We start from the raw sequence: 23491 nt of genomic DNA on the forward strand, positions 1-23491 counted from the left end.
AACACAGTATCAGACTAATCCTTTTATAATATCGTTCATTATTTGCTATTTTGGCAATTACAGAAAATTAAGTTTCTGCTAGATATTGTATATCTGATTATTTAATATCCTGTTCTACTATATTCTTTCATACTACTGCAGTTTCAAAGTCTGCTTCTATGATTCACTTGACTCTTCTTCCCAGTTTATGATGTGCACTAATATGTAGATTGAAAACAGTCTTTTCAGCCAATTAGTACTGGGTTTTCCTTGTAAAATAGCCTATAAACTTATAACATTTTTCTGTAACGAATTCTGTTACAGAACAATATGTAACTCTGTAACAAATTTCAACTGAATCAACCAAAATGGCTAGAAAGGTTCTTCAGCCTTAATGTGTTACTTTTAATTTCTCCTTAATCAGAAAAACTGACAGTAAATTTGCAAATTTTCTATGAACGTGAGGAAAAAAGTTTAAATAATTCACCTAAATTTTCTCGGATTTATGGGTTTAACCATGGTTTGGTTTAATTTTTCCAAACAAAAAGAAATTTGAAAGATTATAATAAAGGATTTCCGCCTCTATTTTTTTGGTGCATTCAGTTTAGATTTCTTGAGACAACCACAAAGGGAGACCTGAGGCACAAGGCTAGAAAGATGCTAGGTGTTTTGACAACAGATTTAAATTTTCTTTGTGGTGGTGTCTTAATTTTTTGCTTACCTTCAGTATTCACACTGAGAGAAAATCATCCAAAGAAATCCTGGCTTAGAGAAGATTTCTGGACTATGGCATTGGAGATCTTTAAAACCTACTACCCACTTTTCTTCACTTGGTCTGTCCAGACTCAGCACGGTGCACTGTGACTTTAGGAGGGCTCTGCTGTGCCACCAGACAACCTGTTTGGCCCAAGTACAGATTCAATAGTCACTGAGGTTTTAGGGGATTGAACTTGGTTAAAAATAGACAAATAGACACCCTCCCAAAGAGGGTGGGAGAGCAAATCAATAATATCTTGTTCAGAAGAAGATATGCTTTGTCCCAGGTGAAAGGGGTGGTAGAACTGTCTGCTGCGGCATTCCTCAGAGCACTTGCCTTCTGTAGGACATTTCTGATGGAGAGCAGCATCTAAAACATTGTCCTCAGCACAGCTTGCTTGCATTTTTCATTCAAGCAGGTGTGGTTTGATAAACTTGACTCTACTCTTACGTTCATTTAATGACAAGTGACTCCAGAAATGCAACACAACAGATCTTCAGCCGAAGAAAAGTGCCGCAGACCCCTCCACTCCAGTGGCTGAGAATTTGTCTTGAAATACCTTTTCCAAAGGACATAAATGCCCAATTTTCTCTTAAGCATTACAAAAATGCCAAGGTGTCTCCATGTTGCCACAAAACCTCACTTTTCCAAGTGACATCTGAAGTAGTCAAATTCTGTATGCAGGGTTTGTAGGTACCTACAGCAGGATTTTTGCTTTGATTAATTATTTCATTTGCCTTGAGTAAGAACAGAAAGCATGAGGAAAAGAAGTGGCAAGTTCTCAACAGTGCAGTGAAGCAGAAGATGAGAAATGTCGTTTTAATGAATGAAAACTGAAAGCAAAATGTACATGACACAGAACACTGATCAGGGAAAAACAAAGGGGGCTGAAAGAGATCAGAGTGAGGCATATCAAATCACATATTAAAACAGATAAGAATACAAAAAAGATACCAGGGAAATAGGATACAAATCACTAGGAACAACACTGCATAAGTATTATGAAATCAGGAAAAGTAAATGCATTTTTTGAGATGTGAAAATACTTTTCTCTATCCAAATTAAGGCTTAAAAAAAAAGTGCAAAATCTCAATAATTTTGCATAGCACATATCACTTTCTTTCAAACTTTTTAGAAGTCTAGAAATAGCTAAAATTTCTAAGTTTAAATCATGGCAAGCCACAAAATAAGTAGTTTTCAATTCAACAGTTTCTAACTTCTTCTTCCAAACTAGAAAATCTATCAAGCTAATCCTTTCCCGTTCCAGCACTTTTAATTAAAAAGAATTTCCACTCCAACATCTATCACAGAGCATGATTTTACAGCTACTTAGATTAATTTCCCCTTGTTTAATTTTAAAATACTAATTTACATCCTTTGGACTTTCCTATAAAATTCTTATCCCCCATTCATGTTTACAACCTTGTAATCCTTACAGACTATTATGATACCTCTCCCTAAATATTGCTTAAATTGCACGGATGTAGTCCTCACAGTTTTTTCTTGGAAGACAGTCCCTTCAGGACTCTAGCTGTTTCTGATTCTTTTCAAGGAACACCCTCCTCGCCTTTCTACTACTGAAGACCAGAATATTTTAATATGAACACTGAGTTGTTCAAACCCACTGTACAAAAAAGCAGTACAAGGAAAGGAGGGGACTGTGCAGATCAGAGCAACTGAATGTGTGATGCTCCCAGCACTGAAATTCTCAATACATGTAGGTAGCTGGTCAGAGACATCCATAAGAAAAGCCTTACTCAAACGAAATGTATTTTCATATAGCCAAATTTAAAGGTTTGCATTTTGATGCAAAGAATGTCAGGCCATGTTTCTAGAATGGGAGCTTGTCTCCTGGAAATCAGTGCATTTGAAAAGCAAGTACTTTTCACATACTTCCCTTTCGTGTTGTTCAGAATTTCTTCAGCACTTACACAGTAGCATCTGGACGTTCTCAAAGAGCTTTGGGTTTGCTCATGATGGACTTGAGCCCTGTAGGGTTGATTTGTATTCTTCTTCCATCACTGGTAAGCTTAAGGAATTGTTTTCAGCTTTGCTGTTTTCAAGTCCTGCACAGAATTTCATTTGCAGGTTTATTAGGCTCTAATGTATCTCCCAAAATCAATAAATCCAAGGCTCCTTAGTACAAGGTTTTCTAAGCCTGTAACCCCCATAGAGCAGTTCCGTTTCCAGCCTTAGAGATCTATGTCACTTTTTAGAAAAGGGCTAAGGCAACTTTTCAAAAGTACCTTGGGTTTAACAACAGTCCTCAGTGTAAGCGGCATCTTCTAATGACCATCAGCCAGACATGCTGATCTGTATGCATTAGATCTTGGCATGTTCCTGTCTGTGTGGTCTTATATCAACATTATCAGAAGATTTTCATTGTTTTCCCAATCTTTCCTCCATGTCTTTTTTAAAAACCTCATTGTTACAAAACAACTTTAGCAATTCAGTTTTCTTTAACAGCCTGTCATTCATTCCAGCTCATCTCTCACGTTGTTTTCTCTTTGGTATTTTCTTTTGATTGCATTAGCAAAGCTATTTTAGTCATTGGGAGTTTTTGTTCAGATGAAGCTAAAAAAGAATAATTTGAATTCTCATGCAATGAAAGGTTTTGCTGCTTGTGCAGTGAATGCACTTCCACGTTCAGTCTTGCCCTTTTCACTTGCTGGTTTTACACTTTTATTCTGCGGAAGAATATGTCTTTTTTTCTCCCCTCACTTGAGAAAGCTTCTATTGCAATTCTCCACTTCCAGTGCGGGATCTTTTATAACGCTTGGATCCAAGGGCTGTCTCCCTTACAAAGCCACAATTACCACTTCTCAGTCTATCTTAATTCCTCCATATGTGCTTCCTAAATGAAGTAGTAAGTGCTTGAGGAGAAACTTGACCTCAGGAGTGTGTACTTAAGTGCTCTGCTGAACTCCTATATGATGTGGCTGGAGAAGATGTAGCATTATCTGTAGATCCACTATGTGCCATGAGATTTTGCCTAAGTGTGAGCAATATACTCTAATCCATTACAACAGTAGTAAAGCGTATATATATTCTGTCTCTAATGAATAGCTACTGACCATTTTCATGCCAAGCTACACTGATGTTGAGCTTTAACTACAAAAGCCCATAACCTCTTAATTGCCTCAAAAGAGTTAAAATGACATTTCCCCACAGTAAAGCAATTTTAACAAACAGGTCTTCAATTTCAGTTTCAAAATGCAAACAGATTTATTAAGATTTTGCCTTATAAAGTCTTACTTTCTAAAGTAATTTGTCTTATAAAACATCTTCAAAACCCCACTAAGCCAAACCCCCCACAAACCACTGATTAGTGGGACAGAGCAGATAAGAATTCCACCCTTTCTAGGAATCATAAGGGGAAACAAGATCCTAATATTATCTTTACTGCCATGTAACACTACATCGAAGTTTCCTAAAACCTTGGAAAGTGAGACTTAAACTGCAGCTAGCATTACAGGTCAGATTCCCAGAGAGATCCAGGAGTAAAGAGTCTATCTGCCACAGAGGTGGGCAGAAGGCTCAGTTGGTGACCATCCATCAGTGGTCCCCAGACAGCTTTTTACCCCACAAGATCTGCTTAGACACCAGCTTGGTGTCTAACGCACCACTGTGAAGAGCCTGGCTCTGTCTTCCTGATAACCGATAACCTCCTCACAGGTTTTGGAAGGCTGCTGTTCAGAGCCCCCTGAGCTTTCTCTTCTCCAGGCTTCTGCAGCACCCATGCTGCAGAGAAGTGCACTCTGCTTTCTGCCAGATGGGAGCTCCCCAAGGCTGCTGATGGCCCAACATCCTACACTTGTGGGAAGTGACAAGGTCATTCCCGCTCCCACTCCTCCTTTCTGAGGCAAGGATCATCCCTGTAAACAGTTATTACATCCCAGAGTAGGGAGAATGTCTTTATCTGCAAGGGCCAAAACTGTGACTGATACAAGATACAACCATTGGAAAAGATCCCTGATGGGAGTTAAATGCCTTCTCAACAGCATGCCTGTGACTGGCAGATATACATTAATACTCTAACTATGATTATTCAGACAAATTCTTATTTTTCAAGTCAGGTCTAATAAATTAATATTTAAATTTATCCACCCATCCACCCATTTTCTTTGTAATTTATGAATCTGAGCAGATACACATTTGAGCTGCAGAGCCACAGCAATGAGCAATGGCCTTGCGTTTATGTTATAACTTGAGAAATAGATAAAGAAAGAAAGCTCAAGTTCTCAAGCCCAGTCTTAGCACAGCAACTGAATCATCATTTTCTGGTTCATCCTCACTTACCTGTGCCTTCAGAGCCCACAATAGCCTGAAGATGAGGAAGGCAAGACCTGAAACTAGAAGAGGAAAATTCAAAAATTAATCTGCACATCTAAACTATTAGAATGCCAAATCATTTCTCAGATGTTAATGCTCATGTACAATAAAACATTTTTTCATATTTTGCCCAGAGAATACATACAATGGAGCTGCCCATAGAAAATATGTAACTAACCGAGCTGAGAACTTGCAGCTTGCTGTTTTGGACCAGATTGAATTTTCTTGCCAAGTTGCAGGATAGGTAAGGGAATGGAGGCAGAGCAAGGATGATGGCTGTGTCAGCACAAAATGCAGTAATACATTCCAGTCACAACATTTACTGTATTCCCCTGATCTTTAGGGTACATTATGAAAAAGTCCCAGGGAAAGGCTTTTAGCAACACAGACTATTTTCTTTCATTCTCATTTTGGCTTTTTTCCCCCCCTCTTTTCAAAGAGAAAAAAATCATGTTTTGCAAGCTACAGTGATACAAGTTTTTTTGCTAGAGCTGTCAGTCCTGACTACAATGACCTGACTTGTGTCAGCAGGAAAAAACAATCCCAAGATTAAATCAGTTTAACAGAAGAACATTTGTTACTCAAGGAGAAATGGTCTAATTGAAAAGAATGTCAGTAAACAACTCATTACTGAGATCTCAGAGCCCAGAAAGCCAAAGTGTGGATACACAACAAATCCAGTGAAGTCACACTTCGCAAAGACCCCGAACAAGTATTTTATTTAAAATAGGTTTAGGCTGCCTTTTACTTTTCTTTCATTCTCGATTGATGATGAAGATGAAATGCACTTTTTGGCACTCCAGACGGTACCAATTAAACTTGATTTCTTGCTTGAGCTCCTCATAGCTGCACTTGTCTCTCACTTCTAAGACTATTTTTTGTTTTGAGCTTTAAACTTCTGCTTTGTTAGAGAGAAAGTGTTGCTCCGACTCAAACAGCTTAACTTGCAACTCATGAAAATACACACACAATTCCCAAGCCCTGCCAAATAGTTAATTTGTCCAACATTTGAATTTTATCCTTATGAAAAGTTAGGATAATTCTTCTATCTTTTTATCCTGTAAGCTTATGAAGGATGGATTGTCTCTTATTACTTGATTATACAGTACTTGACATAATAGTCTCTTGATTATAATTGCATATGCCATGCATATTGCATTACCTGCCTAGCTTTACCAAATATCATTTTTTCTTATCCTTAGCTTTTTATTCCTTTGGATGTGAAATCTAAAATTTCCTATTCATAGGACAGTCCCTGGGCTACAATACCTCACCGCACAGCTATGCACACCTCACACATTGGATGAAGTTCAAATAGTCCCCTTCATTTCTCTAAGATCAAGAGCGAATATGGTGGACTTTCAGCTTTCCGAGGCCAAGTATAATGTTTAAGTCTGAAAACAGCAGTTAATCAGCTACATGCATGTTCACCTCTCTCTCAGAGCCACCTCAGCTAGAATGATTTCTTTCGACATGCATGTGGCTGCCTACACATCACTCCAGTATCCCCAAGAAACTCCCCTGCCTCTAGAGAGTCTTTGTGGAAACTGCTCCATCCCCTGTGATCCTGACCACAGTCCTTCCAGTCCTCTAGGCTTAGCAGAAGAAGATGAAAGCCGGAGGTCCTCAGAGCCAGGGGATCTGGCATTGACTTTTGACTCCCCTTCAGTATTTGCAGGAAGTTCATTACTGTGAGCCATCCCTTTCTCTTGCCAGTCCTTTCTCCTTACAAAGCCCTCCAACTGAAACAGAACAAATGTCTCAGCATGCAGTATTCAGAGATTACTACAGAGCAGCTGGGCTCCACCTCATGTTTCTGCAGGCACTGACATTGCATGTATCACATTTCTTAACACTCTTCAGTTTATATTTATACTTGCTTGCAAGCCAAAGCTATTTATCAATCCACACAAAAGATCTATTAAAAAATGGCACCACCCTTGCCACAGACTGCCTTGACACATCTGCACCTTCTTCCGTTAGTGCCATCCATGCTAGCTAGACATCAATACTTATGGATTGCTTTGAATCTTTTAATATTCTCCTGCTGAGTGGATACTGCTTCACAGAACTGTTGAAAGAAATAACTCTTCCTGGGAAAAAAAAAGGGAAGGCTTCAAAGAGGCAGGACTGTGCAGGGAGTTCTTTGGACTGGTACAGCTACTAACAAGGCAACAAGGAAGTACCCAGCATCTGAGAAAGACTTTCCAGAGGCACCCACTTCATTGCAGAGCACACTCACTGTCTTCAGCACGTGGCTAACTAGCAAGAGTCTAGAAGAAGCTTCATGAATGTAGGATTGCTTACAGATGGCAACAAGCAAAGTCCCTTTCTCAGTAGCTCTTTCAGAGGCTGGTGACAGTCACATTTTGATCACATTTACACTAGCACAAATCCAGGATGATTCCTTTAAGGCTCTCAGTTGCTATACAGATGCTGTAGCATTAGTTGTACTCCACACATCAACGTTTCCTCATTACATCAGTGAGAAAGGTACCATGGGCTGTCTAGGCAGGTTTTGACATTTGTGGCATGCATAGTGCAAGGGACTGCACAGCTGTGAATACTGAAATAAAAAAAAACTTAAAAAAAAAAGTACAAAATAAGGCAAGAGCGCAAGAGGGAAAGAGGCTTGTTTACATTTCATGTCTTGAGGTACACAGTCCTAGGCCAGGATTATACAGTGACAAACAACAGAATGAAGTAAGACACATCAGAGAACAAGGGAGAAAACAGCAGCCAAACCTGGAGACATCCCAGACCCTCATGATCCAGGCTACGGTTAGGTTTACTGTGATGATTGCTGAGCCTGCTGCCTGTTGTCCAGGCAATAGAGCCGGGAAATCAGGAGAGAAGATCAGTTCTGAGTTTTCCCACAGGCTCACAGGGCAGACCTGAGTAAATCATCATGTCTCCTCATGTCATAGTCCCACATCTGCAGAGCAGGCACCATGGCAGCAGCTTCTCGGAAATGTAGAACAAAGATGAAAAAATATATAGCATAAGCTGACTTACCTCTCAAAATTTTTCCTACTTAATGGTGGTGTCAGAATCAGGCTTCTCCTTCATTGTGCTGGCTGAATTAATAAATTTTTCTCTGCTCCAGCCCTACGCATGTCAGGCAGGAGTTAACCACTGCATTCAAATGTTAACATTTCAACATTCATCAGCATTTTCTCTCCTTTCTGGGCACTAGTGAAAGTTTTCATGCCATAGTTTATTTACAGTACATTCAATTCATGCCTCTAGCCATCCTAGGGACAACCCACACACCAAATCTTATAAAGGCTTTAGGGCTCATTTTAAAGCTACTGATGTTACATAGACTGTGCTATCTGGCTGTGGAGCCTCACATTTAATTGCCTTACACATCTGAACCACATAAGAATTATTCAGGAATTAGACAAATTAGAATACAAACTGCATATAAAATACCCGTCTTGATCCTTGTCAGCATAACCCCTCCAGCAGCAAAAGCAACCTGGTCTGAATTCTATTTAACAAATGAATTTCCATTTGACTGCTGTATTATATTGTTTGCTTAGAAAAATAGCAGAGATTTTTGCTGGGCCCCTCATTTATCTTTGCATGTATACCCACATCCTGATCAGGAGGAAGATATTTTCTACCATAGAGCTTGCAAACTTACATGTATTATTCCCGATACTTAAATTATGACAATTTCCGTACCATTAAAAACTTTCTATTAATAATTTAAATGAGTTTCAGCCCTACAGCAAGAGCATTTGATCTGAAACCTGAGAAGCAAATTGGCTGCATTATAAAAGCTAGATGTACATTTCTTACCCCAGCCACAGAAGAGACATTAAATGCAGGCCACTAACACACAAATAGAAGCCTAATTTAAAGACAGAATATAACCAGTATGCAAAGCTGTACAATAACATCACAGTGAGGAACAAATGTGTCAGTTAAGTAGCGTAATTCCTTGAAACATGAGGAATTCATTCCTCTGAAATGCTCTCCTTGCAGGAGGCGCTCTTGCCTGAGATGGTTGCCAGTTGCGGAGTGGTTCTTGTGCAGCCCACAGCAGAGATTTTGTTATGTCAGGCTGACATCTGACGTGTTCAGCCTCCTGGAGTATGGTATCTACTGATTATTTCCCTCTTCATAATAAAGGTGCAATGCAACCTATTAGTTCTACTTCTTTTATTTATTGCACTAAACTGTTCAAAACACTTCCTGAAAATGCTAGTACAATACAAAAGCGTGTAGCAGTTTGCTTTCCTTCCCCAAATACTAGGGTTTTTCCTGTTTCCCAGCATTTCTGCAAAGGGACAGTTTTGTCACAGGCTTGGATGGGCCAAAGATCAACCTATCAGTTAAAGGTGTTGTATGTAAATACCTCACTGCATGCATATCCTTTGGGACCCTGTAGATGACATGACAAGTGGGGATTACCAATGCTAGCGAGACTTCTCTCTGCAATCGCATGTGAATATGTGCCAAACGTTTAGTCCAGGGCCTGCACATCCTTTGAAAACATTTGCTATGAAATCCTCCAAAACCCTGTAAGAGCAATCTCCAAAGTACTGCCTGAGAAGTCCTATACAAATATGGCAGAGACACTTTCAATTATGAAGACCTTCAACTAGCCCAGTGGAGATTATCTCCCCTGTAGCAGCCATAAGGGTATTTCAGCTGCATGAGGATGCTGGTGACTAGTGAGCAATCAAAGGTGTCAGCCTTCCTGGAGCAAAAATTGTGTTCACTGCACAGCCTCCTCTGCTTCCCCGTTCCAGGGGGCTCTACACGATGGCGAGGAGCCGTGCAAGAGCTGTCTGTTCCAGGGATGACACATCGCTCAGACAGAGCTGCATCTCTGCTCTTAAGAGGACACTGCTCTGGCACACAGCCTTCAAGCACAAGGGACCTGAAATGAAATCCCACAGTTGGGGCTCTCCTAGGAAGTTACAGAGAGAAGTGGTAAGTGCATTTTGCATTTCTCACCCTGATGTCTTCTGTGAAGTGGTCCTCTGCGAGCAAGACTTCAGGACCTCCTGTTCTATAACCGATATAATAAAAAGAACATATGCTTTTTACCTTTACAGTGTGTTACAGGGAGAAAGCAGAATAGGTTCAAGCCTATCTTCTATGTCCTAGATGCATCAATAGGTCAAAGAGGTATTAAAGAAAAATCAAGCTTTATCATCTCACTGATGCATGTGTCATAACACTAGAAAATATTCCTAAAAAGCTGCCTGGATGACAGGCTGTTCTGAAGGCTAGTTTCTGGAAAACTAGGCACCACATCTAGATGGACAGAAAATAATTTGTTTCATGTATGCCTTTTTCACAAATCATCATATTATTTGGTTGATGAAAATGGCATTCAAAATAGAGAGATCAACAATGCCGCCGTTGTGTTGATATGTACTTAATAACTTCTCAGCCACAGCTACTGCCACCATGCTTTTGCATGTTTTCTACGGGCCAGATAAACCGATGAGTGAAAGTCTCCCAACACCAGGTTTCTTTGTGGTTGTGCCCATGATGGGAAGGGTGCATTACAGGCATTCAACAGTGCATTATTCCTTGTCCTGAGGAGCTGTTAAGGACCAACAAGCAAAGAAATAATAGAAGCAGAGGGAAAAAATAACAAGAACACACGGGGAAATTTAAAACAGTTCTTGAGATATGTGGCAGAAGTTATATTTAAAAACAGAAAGAAGAGATTTGTGTAGGAGCTTGTGAGGGTTAGACCCACACAGTGACATGGTGTGGAAGCCTTTATTGGCATTCCTGTTGAGTCATCTATGACTGACAGCAACTTCAGCAAGGATGGGACTGTGCCCCGTGTGAACGTAAAAATAAATCACCCAGATAATGTAGTAACACTTCAAATGTACTTAATCGTCATGAATTTTTCTCACAGAGATTTAGAGTAGTACTTGCTCAAAAGGGAATGATTGCAGAATTTGAAATGTAAGCATTCAGAGAGCAAATTAATGTCTAATTATGAATGCTAAAAATAAAAACAGAGCTATTAATTTCAGGAGCAAATGATGAGCCCTTATGTTATGAAGAAAAATAACATCCCTCTAGAAAATATCTGAAGAGTCCATTGATATTTTTGCCATAATTTACTCAAATTACTGCCAAAATTTTCCTCTGACAACTTCTCTTACGAACTATTTTGTATTCCCTCATAGAGTTGCCACCTTCCAAGAAGATCTCAGGAATAATTAATGCAAAACTAATGGGAATTTATTTAACTAGGGGACTTTGGTGGAAAGTTAAGTACAGATAGGCTTCCTAACTTGAATGAAATTACTCCTATCAAATCTCAGTGTAGATTGGGAAGAATACAATTTCTCTCAAAGGTCTCACTTGACAGACACCTAAGTAAAAGGCATTTTAAAACACACTGAAAAGGTCAATATCCTCTAAATTTTTTTTTCAGACTGCAGTCCCCGAGGGAATGTTTCAGCATCCTTTAAAATATATGGAAAATGGAAGGGTAGAGAAAAGGAGGAGTGAAGGAAGCCATCTCAGGGCTACCTGTTACTTGTTCCTGCAGCAACACAATGTGAACAGAAGAGCAATCTCTCCAGTGCCAAGGCCACTTTGCACATCAAGCATTTGTATGAGCACATCCAAATTTGAACAGTGGATTTTTGTATTAAAGACACATAAGTATTGGCCAACATGCAAGCACTTAAGCCAAGTGCTTTGCCCAGGTCCTGGTTACATTTTTATTTTGTAAAAAAGGATACATTTTCTGTTATTCCAGTGGCATTTAGTTCATTTGCACCAAAAACAGCTTGCAACTTAGTATAAGCAATTGGAAAAGTTAGAGGAGAAATTGCCGATTCCCTCAGAGAAACCTTGTCAGAATTCTCACTTGCAAACCTCCCTCTCTGAAGGGCATTCCAAATGCACCAAATAGCAAAAATCCCTAAAGGTGTATAATTAATTTTGTAGTTCAGCTAGTATGTTGAAAAACAAGGAGAACATTCTATACATCATTAATAAAAAATTATTAAAAATTGCACTTCTGAAGTAGAGACTAGAGGTCCAAATGTAAATTATATCAGAAGCTGGAATCCCCAAAGCATTCTCTTTATTTTAATAATGATACAATGTCTCCACTGCCTTCTCTGTAAAGCTCTCAAAATGCCAATTACCCAAGGAAGTACACAGCTTCTCAGGTGAATTCTGCAATTCACCTGACATTGAAGCAGCCGTGACCAGACTGCCTTAGCAGTGCTGGAGTTTACTTATTGAAAACTGAAGTACTGCAGGGTTGTCCTGCAAGCACAGTCATAAACTTAGGGCAAATTTATGTTGTCATTTACAGATAGGTGCAGTACGGGCTGAAGAAAAGCTCTTGGCTCTGGCTAGCACGGCAATACAGCCTGAGCAAGCAACACCAGCTGAGAGGCAGATTCATTAGCTAGAGGCTGTCACCAGTCTACTGCAGCTCCACAGCTCTAGCAAGGCCACAGGACGAGGGCAGCAAGGCTTGTCCATCTGAAAAGGACCGTGGAGTTACCCCTAGCCGTAGTGGCTTGAGATCTTGACGAGAACGGAGGCTCTGCTCAGGTCACTCCACACTCCAGCCAGAGTGCAGTGCCGGGAGGCAGTGCTCAGCTGGCACGTGCTTTCCCAGCTTCGCCGACTTCAGCTCGCACAGCCCCAGCCTGCTCAAGCTTCCCAAACAACCATGCTCTTGGCCAAGGGCACAACAGGTCCTTCACTAGCAGACATTGCTTGTGAAATCTAAAGGTCTTCCCAGAACTAGATCCTCCACCTTCTTTTATTCACCTCTCGTATTTGCCCTTGCTTTCACAGCTGGGACCATTCCTTTCCCTGATACAGCTGTGCTGTGTAGACTTCTGTGAATAGTGCTAAGCTCTTCTCATCTCCTTCTCACGTTCTGTGATTAGCCGCATGCATTCTGCTCTGCTCTCATCTCACCTTTCTCATCTTCTCTTATGCTATTTTTCACCTGACATTGCTGCTTATCCTTCAAGCACATTCTCCCTTTTCCTTCTAATTTCCCACTTTTCTACAAAGCTTTCACAGATTGTGCTTCTTACTGAGTGCTGCCATCCTTCCCTCCTGCTCCAGGTGTGCCTCTCTGAAGAAAGTCATGCACATGCTCAACGCAAGTGCTACATAAAAGTATTACAGAATTGAGTCTTGGACTATAGGATTTTGGGGGCTTGGTATTAGTCTCCAGTTTATGATCTGTGATATACAAATGCCATCTGATTAAAAAAAAGAAAAAGAGGAATTTCTGTATATATTCAGATCTGTACATACCACGCATCCTATGGAGAGTATGCAATGACTCAGATGGATACTTTTTACATTAGGGTGTGATTCACTTGAATACTCACCAACAGGCATTTAGTTTCTGAGGCATTAAAAATTAGGAAAGAATCCAAACTGAAGAGTGTTTGAGATTAGTACTGGTGAACTGAATGCAGATGCTACTTCCTTTGTATTTGTAGAAGGAACCCTATGTCTTTTTCTCTCACCAGTATTACAATCTCCTAGGAAATTTCTTTTTTAGAAGTCTCTCATGTTTGACATTTGAGGAAAGTAGAGATCTGTAGATGAGTTTTTGGATATGATGAAATTTCACTTCATTGCTTTTGCCCAGATTCAGAGGACACATATCTGGTCAAAATATTATCTGTTTAAGGTTGCAACACAGAAAAATTAGTCCATGTCATAGCTACAGCTCACAGATTGCATGTTTCATATTAATGGCATAATAAGCATTGTCATATTTGTACTAAAAGCAGTACATGATTTGAAATCGTTTCTGCATTTCAAGTAATTGTATGTATTAAAACAGATAGCAAAGATGTGCAAATTAACCGACCAGACTGACTGGGGCTAACAGAACTTTTATCTTTACTTATAAGAAATTCTCTTTGGAAACAAGAAGAGCTTGCCTTAGCAAGGATAAACAAAGCAAGGAAAGGGAAGGAATCAAACTAACTCATTTGCTTTGTAAGGTATGACATTCTTTACCTAATATTCAACTTAAATCATTTCCTATGTACTGTAAGGTGGAAGGGCTCTGGAATTTACTTACTTTACTTAATGGAATGGTAACAAAGGAGGTGGTTATGCAGCAAAACATGAAAAATAACATAGTTCATGGGTGAAGATATTTCTAAATGATATTCTGAGACAATTCTTTGCTACTTGCTTATAAGAGAGTGGTAACAATCTGAACGCAAGAAAATTGCTTTCTCAAGGTAACCAGGTCTGTACCAGGGATGGTGCGCTTACGCACAAGTTGTTATATAAATTGCTCTTCTAAGGACACACTTCAAACAATTTGTTAATATAAATCTTACTCAGAACTAGGAATGATACCTGAGGTTTGTGGCCTTGCTGACGGAAATTGAAGACAAATGGATCTAGCTGAAGCTGTCTGGACTGTAAGTTCAGGCATTTTCAACCTTGGTGAACTTCAACCTTCTCCAAACAGTTCCTGCAAGAGTTTTTCGATTGATTTTAAGAGGGACTTATCCAAAATGTAGTGGCAATTAAATATGGATGAAGCTTTATCATTTCTCTGCAGTACCTAGGTACTTTCTGGTAGGCTTCTAAATAAGCTCGTGTAGAAGGATGTCCAGGAACTGGGAAATGGAAGTGAATAAGCTTAATTCCTTTAAACCTTCAGCTAAAGCCAGCAAAGGGAGCCCTACTCCCATCTAGAGACCCACCATTCCCATTACAGACTAGGCTGCTCTGTCCCAACTCGGACTCATTCCACACAGGTGGCAGAATTCATCAATCTCTGGGAAGGGGCCCGCTTGTCTTATTACCGCTCGAGATCAAGTGCTTCTAAAATTGCTTTCTTTTCTCTTCATAAATTAATTTCCTGCATTTCCACTCTTTGAAGCGTGAAAACATCAGACATATGACCACTCTGCACAGGGTGGTGAGTCATGAAGAGACAGGTGAGAGATTTATCAAAGAAAGGGGAAAGTGCCAAAGACTCTTTGAAACTCCTGAGGCTACGTTTACATTAGCAAGTAGTACGGCCCAACAAGAGTAAATCTGTAGAGTTTGTCTCACTTCTGAAAATGCAGCATCTAACCTCCATGCATTTGGCGGGGTGGGGGGTACTCTGAACTATCTCCAGCCTAGGCCCACCAGCTTAGACATGTTAAATATGGCCTTGAAGCACACCTCCTCATTTAGGTTCATTTGAAAGAAGTGCAGTTTGTGCGCTTCTTGAACCAAAGCATTGTAAGTGGCAGTAACTGGGAGAATTTTTTTTTTCGTTATTATTTTTTCCCAAAAAGTGCAGTCCTGACAAACTAAAACATTGATGTAGGTACACCTTGTAGGAGCAGCTATAATAGAAAGGATCTGCAAGACAGTAAAGCAGTAATCAAAGGTAGAAAGAGACGTAGACAGAAGAGAGGCTAAGAAAGAGAGGAGAATCTCGAAAAGTAATAAGCCTCATTAAAACTGGAAAACAGAGAAAGGCAAGAACAGAGTGCAAAGTGCTCTGGGATTTCTTGCTTCCTTTCTAATGACAGCTGGAATGAAAATCTGAAAGCCACAAGTCAGAGCACAGCAAAATGAAAGTTATTGAAGAGAAGATGAACGTAGTGTAAGCATATAGACTACTATACATTTAAATGCAGAGGACAAAGTGCTGAAGCAAGGACAGAAAAACTGAAAATGGATGTGAGCAGTGGCCAGGAGGAGCTGGGATTAAGAGAATAAGATGAAGGTTAGCCAAAGAAAACAGAGCAAATATTTTCAGTTGAATGCAATCCAAACCCATATATCAGGATAACAGGAAATTTGAGATCCCAAGATTTTTTGATCTTCCTGTTTTGTTCTGTTCTGCCATAGTCTTGTAGCTTTACATTTGCCTGTCCCCTACGGGAAGAGTCATCCCATTGTAATGCCATACCTTATTTTTGTGATTAGACCTATAGTTGAAATACAGAGTGACTCACCAACAGTATTTCAGCTGAGTGAACACAATGATTCTAATAACCGTCTGCTAATTAGCAGGTTTTTGAGATAAAGACAGTCGAATAGTTTGCATCCTCTGACACCCCAAATTAATAACGCTCCAGTAGCAAATAATAAAGTGGTAGAGATCAGCATTATTACTTTTTGGTACAGTACAAACTAGATTAAAATGTATCTGGCTTGTTTATCTACACAGCCCAGACTATTCCAAAATGCTGAAGATCTCTGCCTTGGCTCTAATACATCATGCCCTAGAGAGCTCTATATAAAGCTAGAAGAACTGCTCCTAAAGCAAGATTTAAAAATTTCTAGATTACAATTTTATGAATAAAATTAATTAACCAACAATTCATTACATTCTAAAAGCTTCATCTGACCATAATAATCCTTGTCTGCAGCCCAAACAGTATTTGGTAATTGCAGAATGATGGAGCAATGTGGATATTTTTTGATTACAGTTCATTACATAGGATTACAAGGAAGAATTTGTCTTTGAATCATAATGAAAACTTAATTGACACCACTATTCTAAAATATTTCCAATGATTAAATTTCAGTCTGTGTCTTAATCAGTTTTACATTAGAAAGAGATTTTAACAAGATAATGCTGTGAACATAATTTCATTGCATTATAAAACCTTTGGCTGGATCTCACAAGTAATTAAAACTCCAGCCATCTTGGAAATCTGACACAAATGCAATTCTAATGTTAATATTCTTTAAGATTATAAAGTTTCAAGTTTCTTTTATTTTTCTCTACTCCCTTTAATCAAATTTAAGCTTTTCCGTCCCCCCCTATAAACAGTCTAAAAGTTACACTTGCAAGATAATTTCAGGAGGGATAAATGCCAGACACCAGAATCATGCCTCAGGACCTAAGTTAAACTTAAGCAACAACATGGGCAATATTACAAAATGCAGTGACTTTTCTACGCAATACGTGCAATGATTCCCAAAGACTGCTCTCTCGGATCTTTCACTCTATCCAGAGGAGCGCCCAGCTGAGGCTGAATGTGCTGAGAGCTCATTCAGATATAGAGCAGTCTTCACGTAAGCTGGGGCCTCATCCAATAAGCTCATGGCATTTCTACCATGAGCTCACATTTATTTCAGAAGCCTTTCTCAACACTGTATTTAATAAAATAACAGACAGATAACCTCTTGTGGAGATAACAGGCTGCATCTCACGACTATGGTGCTGCCCATCCTTCATGCAGATGCAACTGGTTGCCAGAAGTTTTAAAGTGGCAATAGCACATTTTGAACTAAAATACCTGGAGGGAAGGACACAGAGCCACCCTCTCAGGAAAGGCTGTGCAGTTGTGATTCAGCCTGCCCAGTGATAGGCAACTACTATTCCACTTTCCACTGAACTCCTTCTGACATTTATGAAGAGCCCACAGCTTGAATTAGGAGTAACTCATCAAATCACTAAACCAGTTGTCATTTAAAGGGTCCAGCTGGCTGGTATGCTAGAGGCACAGTCAAGAGAAGTGCAAAATTCAGGCTCCCGTTGAACAGCTAATTGCTGAACAAGGAAGCAAGAAATTAAGAAGAGTCTGGGAAAAAAAAAAGTTACTTGCGCTACATTGCATAGTTCAGTAAAATTTAATGCTCTGTGTTAAAACCCGTCATAACTGTTGATAAGATGATTAAAACCACGCAGCCACAGTATCTCAGTCCAGACTTCAAACAATATAACTGTGGATCCACAGTCTTGGTACAGGCTTATTTCTTACTACAAGCTATAAGGAACACAAACTACAAACCAATGGAGTACATTTTGCTCATTACTTAATTAAAATCTGCTATTTGCAAGAGTGTTCCGAAAATTTTTCTCTGAAAAAGCTGTTTTAAGTGAGTATGTGAAAAATGGATAAAAACCCCTTGTATTTGTGCCAATAAGAAAAAATCGGAAGAATAAAAAGATGCTACAGAGCAAAAGTTGTTATTATACATGACTTCTGGATTCCCTGACAGAGACCATTTAATCAGCCCAATTATCCTGTGTATGCTAAAACACCTTTACAGACTAATCAGACCAAACACAAGCCAAGCTTATAGCACTCACTGCAAGGTAGCACATACTTATATGGAGTCAAGGTTGGGAATACGTATGATTTATGTGATGCATAGACATATTTTTTTCAGCGATACATATATGTATACACACACACACACGCGTGCGTATAAAAATGGATAATAATTTCTAGAACCAAGCAATACAAGGGCAGGGAACGCAAATTTAAAATACATTTACAAGCAATCTATACATACATAAATACACAGTCATGGCCTAATGATTTTTCTATTCGCTGCAGAATAGCCCAGCTCCTGTCTGAATGTCAAAGAACAACCCCTGCACTGAATAGCATGATGACAATTTCCTGTGTCTAAGTGACATCAAGAAATACGGAGAAACGTGTGTGTTCGCAATAAATTAGGGTAGCATATTAATTGTTTTCCCACTCAAGTATCAATTCCATTACAGTCTTGAGTACTAACTTTTCAAGAATAACAGGAGTAAAATAGTGAAATACAGGCACCATGCATAAAAAAAAAATGTTTATTTTTTCATTAAAAATATTTACACATAGTTTTGCTTTGTTGATGTAGAGTCATAAATGTAAGTTTAAAACTCAAGTTTAAACATCAGAATTTCAAGAAGACAAATTTATTGACTTCAAAATTATCTTCAAGTTATCTGGCACACCTTTCCCTGGTACTCTCAGAAGGCATTTACAATAAGTTGAACTGGTAATAGCTGCCCATTTCCAAAGGAAGCAGTCCCACCTGCCCTGCAATCTTCCCCCTTCTTGAGCATAGAAGCTCTTTTGCCCTGAACTACACTATTGCTTGCCTAACCCTTCAGTGACCAAGTTAGAGAGCTAAACTAGTGAAAACTAGTTTAAACTAGTGAAAAAAAAAATCCCAGGAAGATCAAATGGGCATTAATTGATCTGAATGTCATCCTCTGTTAAATAATATGTCCTCACCAACTTTTGGTGAGGACAAGAAGAAACGGCCACAAGTTGCACCAGGGGAGGTTTAGACTGGATATTAGGAAAAAGTTCTTCACTGAAAGGGTTGTCAGGCATTGGAACAGGCTGCCCAGGGAAGCGGTTGAAACACCATCCCTGGAGGTATTTTAAAAACATGTAGATGTGGCGCTTAGGGACATGGTTTAGTGGTGGACTTGGCAGTCTTAGGTTTACGGTAGGACTCTATGAACTTAAAGGTCTTTTCCAACCTGAATGATTCTATGATTCTATGATAAAACCTGGTTTAAGAAAGCTGCATTGAAAAGCTACATAAAGAGCGCAATAATTTTCTTAAGTTTAGCTACTCAAAGCAGGATGGGGCTAGATAAGCACCAGAAGATTGACACAAAAGGGGCAGAAATTTGTCACCAGGGCCGAGGAAGAGAATAAGACCACTTCTTTGCTCAGCAGCTAACCACAAGACCATCTTAGCTGCATTATGAAAGCATACACTTAGAGGTCATAGAAGAAAAGACAACAATCTCTCCTGCTTACAACACATCACAACAAAATTTCACATTGCACACCATGGTTTATTTCCTATGCCTTTGACAGGCTGACAGGAGACATCCTGAAAAGTAACTCTGCTTGTTATTGCCAGATCTTGATTTCTCCAGCCCAATCACATGTTGCAAGGAGCGATGGCAAGACTGGGTGAAATATTGCACTCACACAAGCTTCTTTATGTGCAGACAAAGTGCGAATAATCCTAGCAGTATGATAGTTGTAGAAAAACACTTTGCCATCTGAACTTCCTGTCACCAAAAGTGTTCCATCTGGAGAAAATTCACAGCCCACTGCAAATCCTTCCACCTGTGAAAATCAATAACAGTGTAACTCCTGATGCTTATTAGAAAAGTTCATTGTGATAGACTGAAAATGAATATAGTACAAAAAAAAAATTGTAGCTTTAAATAAATATACACTAAGGACTTCTCCAGGTGTTTATTAAGGCACAGCTATAACACAAACTTATTTAATCAAGCTATTAAGTATTCATAAAGTCTTCTAATAACTATTTTCTTCAGAGTGCATATGATTCAAAATAGACTGGCACACGGGAAAGCAAATGAAGGCAATTAATATCTGTCACTGATTTATAATCAAACACTGTTAGCAGACATATTAAAAACCACAGGTACTTTGCTATCTTCCTTCTAGACTTGGATAGTAAGTTCCTGGTGAAGAAGCATACCTTATGTCCTTCGTATCTTTTCTTTTTGTTGATTCGATAAGGTCGCTGGGCAGAAAACAAAGCCATGTAGTTCCCATTCGTCTGAGCAACAAACGTAGACTCTTTTGGGTGCAGAGTCAGACTTGGGCAAGTGTAACGCTCCTGAAAATAATTTTAAAGAAAGTTTTGTTGTATGAAACAAAAGATTTGTTCAAATTATTCAGGTTATCTTTCGACATATTTGAAAGACCATAAAAGGCAAGGTATACGTAAGTCATCTCCATAGTATACATTACATAAAGATACTTAACTCATTACAATCCAATGAAGGTCTTACACCAAGACAAATATTAAATCAAATCTCTACCCCGATTTCCTAGATACTGACCAAAATCCCATCTCCCTCTGAACCATAGTTACACTGCGGAACAGCCACAGAAAGGTAACTCCAACCTGATGGTACTCAATCATCCTCTTCCTGCCCAAGGAAAACTGAAGTTTGAATGTGAAAGTGAATCCTCTTCTCCCATATCCCTTCCTCCACAGCTGTACCATGCCTTCCATGCTACTGTGTACAGTTCTCAAATCCTCCATCGTCTCAGTTCTGGCCACACTGACAGGACTAGAAATCACCCAACTTAACGAGACACCTTTCCTCACCCCACTCTTATGAAAAATAAAAAAAAAAAAGGAAAGAAAAAGTGATCATTACTAGCCTACTAAGTCAGAAGTTCCTTATGACAGTGATTTGCCATGTAGACTGCTGCTGGCTGTAATTCATAAATATCTGCAAAAAATAATAACACTTGGCTTTACTTTAGTGTTCCTATTTAAGACTGAATTAAGATCACTTTCAACTGCTCTCACAAGGTTTCCACCAGGTCCAGACCTCTTCTAGTTTCAGCCTAACCTAAAGACACTGTGTTGAATTTTGATGCCAGGAATACAAATTAAGAGAGCTTTGGCCGTAGGATACGTCTGCATGTGAAGGACAGCAGGCTGACAGTGACCACTGGGCACCATGGGCTATGTGGTAGAGGGGGAAGAACAGGAGACTGGTTTTGTTGTGTGGTTTGGAAGTGATGAACTGGGAAGGAAGTTCTGGGTATTGTAAGGAATTGGGCACAGAAACCAAAACGGGGTTAGGCAGTGTGCCCGGTTAGGAGTGTGCTCCATGGCAGAGCACTGCATGCTTCTGGGGAGAAACTGGATCTAACAGTACAGGATCAGAAAGTGCAACACAATCTGCAGGAGCACTGTGCTGTTATGCTGGGTATACTGTAGTAATGGGTTATTTTAGAGCTCTTAACTATTCATTTGTTACTGCAAACAAGCAATAGATCAAGTCCTGTCAGGATCTAATCTGTTTGGAGAGCTCAGGGGTTCTCTCCTACCTTGAAGGGTTCAAAGGTGAAATTCAGAAAAGTGAAGCAGAGTTTCCAAAATTACCACCAACTTTAGTTTATTCACAGTGCAGAAAAGAGGGAAAACAGTCCACTTCAGAGATGCTGTAGTCGTAAGAAGTTAGGCTGGGGGTGTGTGCGCGCGTTTGTTTGTTTGGCCAGGGGTAAGGAGAAAAAAGTTGTTTGGTTGGTTTTTACTCCTTGATACTGAACCTGACTGGTCTGTACTTTATATATTCACAGCTTTTTTCTTTTCTTTTCTTCCCTATCCAATATGTTGATAGATCCAATATTGGACAAAGACATAACTGTGGAAATTAAACATGTAACAATCCCATCAGATCATCAACTAAATGTCCTTGTCAGCAGAGAACTGTTCATTTCAGCCAAAAAGCACCTATATACAATTCAATCATATTGTATTACATAGGATATTAGACTTGGGTTTTCAAAAAAGACCCAGGGAGTTGGAATTATCTATTAACTTCCTTGGTAATCTCCTTTGAAGCTGTCAGCCTTTCTAGACAATTTAGTCCATTAAATATCTTGCCTGGATAGATTTCTGAGAGAAATACTGCACCTGCACTGATAAAAGTAAATTTTTCCTCTGTGATTATGCCATACTAGGTATCTATATGCATGTATCAGATTGCTATTACTATGCAAATATTAAACTCAATTTGTCAATAGCCCTCATTGCAGCTAATGAAAAATGTATGAAAATGTGTGGGAAAAGAAATGTGGCACTATAGCAACTACTGACATGCACCGTTGGCAAGCTAGAATGACACTGCAGTGGCCTTGCCTAAAAATAGCTCAGATGTCAGTGAATGACCACTGAAATGTAAACATTTTTAACACAAGGAGACCTATAAATCTTCAAGGTCATTTTTTAAGAATAAGTAAGTGTTTTTAAAATGTAAAAATAAAGCAAGCCCTCAATTTACATTAAGAGCATTTTATACATCACACAATGATCTTACAGAAAATCAAAAGCTTTTTTTTTTACAACACTGACAAGCATGAAATACTAAACCATGACCCAAAACAATACTTGTTGTTAATCTTACATGAAAAATCTGATTGGAGATTTTCGCAGCACTTTGGAAATCCCATGCAATAATGGTACGGTCAGCTGAGTCCCGGCTTACTGCATCTGTGCTTGTAAGAAATTCTCTTCCTTCAGGGAGAAAGAGTATATCCAATGTCTGTTGTACAGCAGCTTTGTACACTCTTAACACCTAGTGGATAAAAAAGTCTGTTATTTTTTGACAAATTAGAAGAACTTGATAACCTATGTTTTCTCACTTTGCATTATCATTATTATTATTATTGTAACTATCTCCAAGAAATTATATACTATTTTAAAGTGTGAAAAAGTAACTAATTTTTAAATGTTGAAGTACTAGTGTATTAAATAGCTTGTTAATGTACGTAAAGAGTCCACACACAGGAAAATTAAATGAGATAAAAGAAAGCATCAGTTTGTACAATTTTATATTATGTTTATATACACATAAGATTCTGTTATAAATTCCCAAGGAATTAGAGTTAGATCCAGAAAGAGCTTTAGACAACACAATGTTGTGGAGCTGGGTCTACACAAACTCTCTTCCATTTTATGAACTCTTCTAGATTCCCTAGAAGAGGTAAGGGAATCTTTGGCAGCGGGCTGGCCAACTTGGTGAGGCAGGCTTTAAACTGAAGGACTTGTGGGGTGAGGTTCAAAGTGGCAATGCTACATCATTGCAACCAACTGGGGAATAAGCCAGGCCAACCAGAGCAGCAACAAATGTTCCTTAGCTGCCTCCCAAGATGA

At 39.2% G+C, this 23491-nt stretch overlaps 1 protein-coding gene across 1 annotated transcript in view; it reads right to left on the minus strand.

Moving 5' to 3' along the window:
* Positions 1–19576: 19576 nt before the first annotated feature.
* WDR25 (WD repeat domain 25) overlaps positions 19577–23491 on the minus strand; it is a 68090-nt gene continuing 64175 nt past the window's right edge. Inside the window, exons 4-6 of the mRNA XM_059819740.1 lie at positions 22743–22913; positions 20291–20431; positions 19577–19908 (exon numbers count right to left, since the gene is read on the minus strand). Of these exons, the coding sequence (XP_059675723.1) occupies positions 19687–19908; positions 20291–20431; positions 22743–22913 (534 nt within the window). The 3' untranslated portion in view covers positions 19577–19686. The remainder of the gene's footprint in view (positions 19909–20290; positions 20432–22742; positions 22914–23491) is intronic.

This window comes from Gavia stellata, chromosome 7, assembly GCF_030936135.1.
Source record: "Gavia stellata isolate bGavSte3 chromosome 7, bGavSte3.hap2, whole genome shotgun sequence".
In the NCBI taxonomy this organism is placed as follows: Eukaryota; Metazoa; Chordata; class Aves; order Gaviiformes; family Gaviidae; genus Gavia; species Gavia stellata.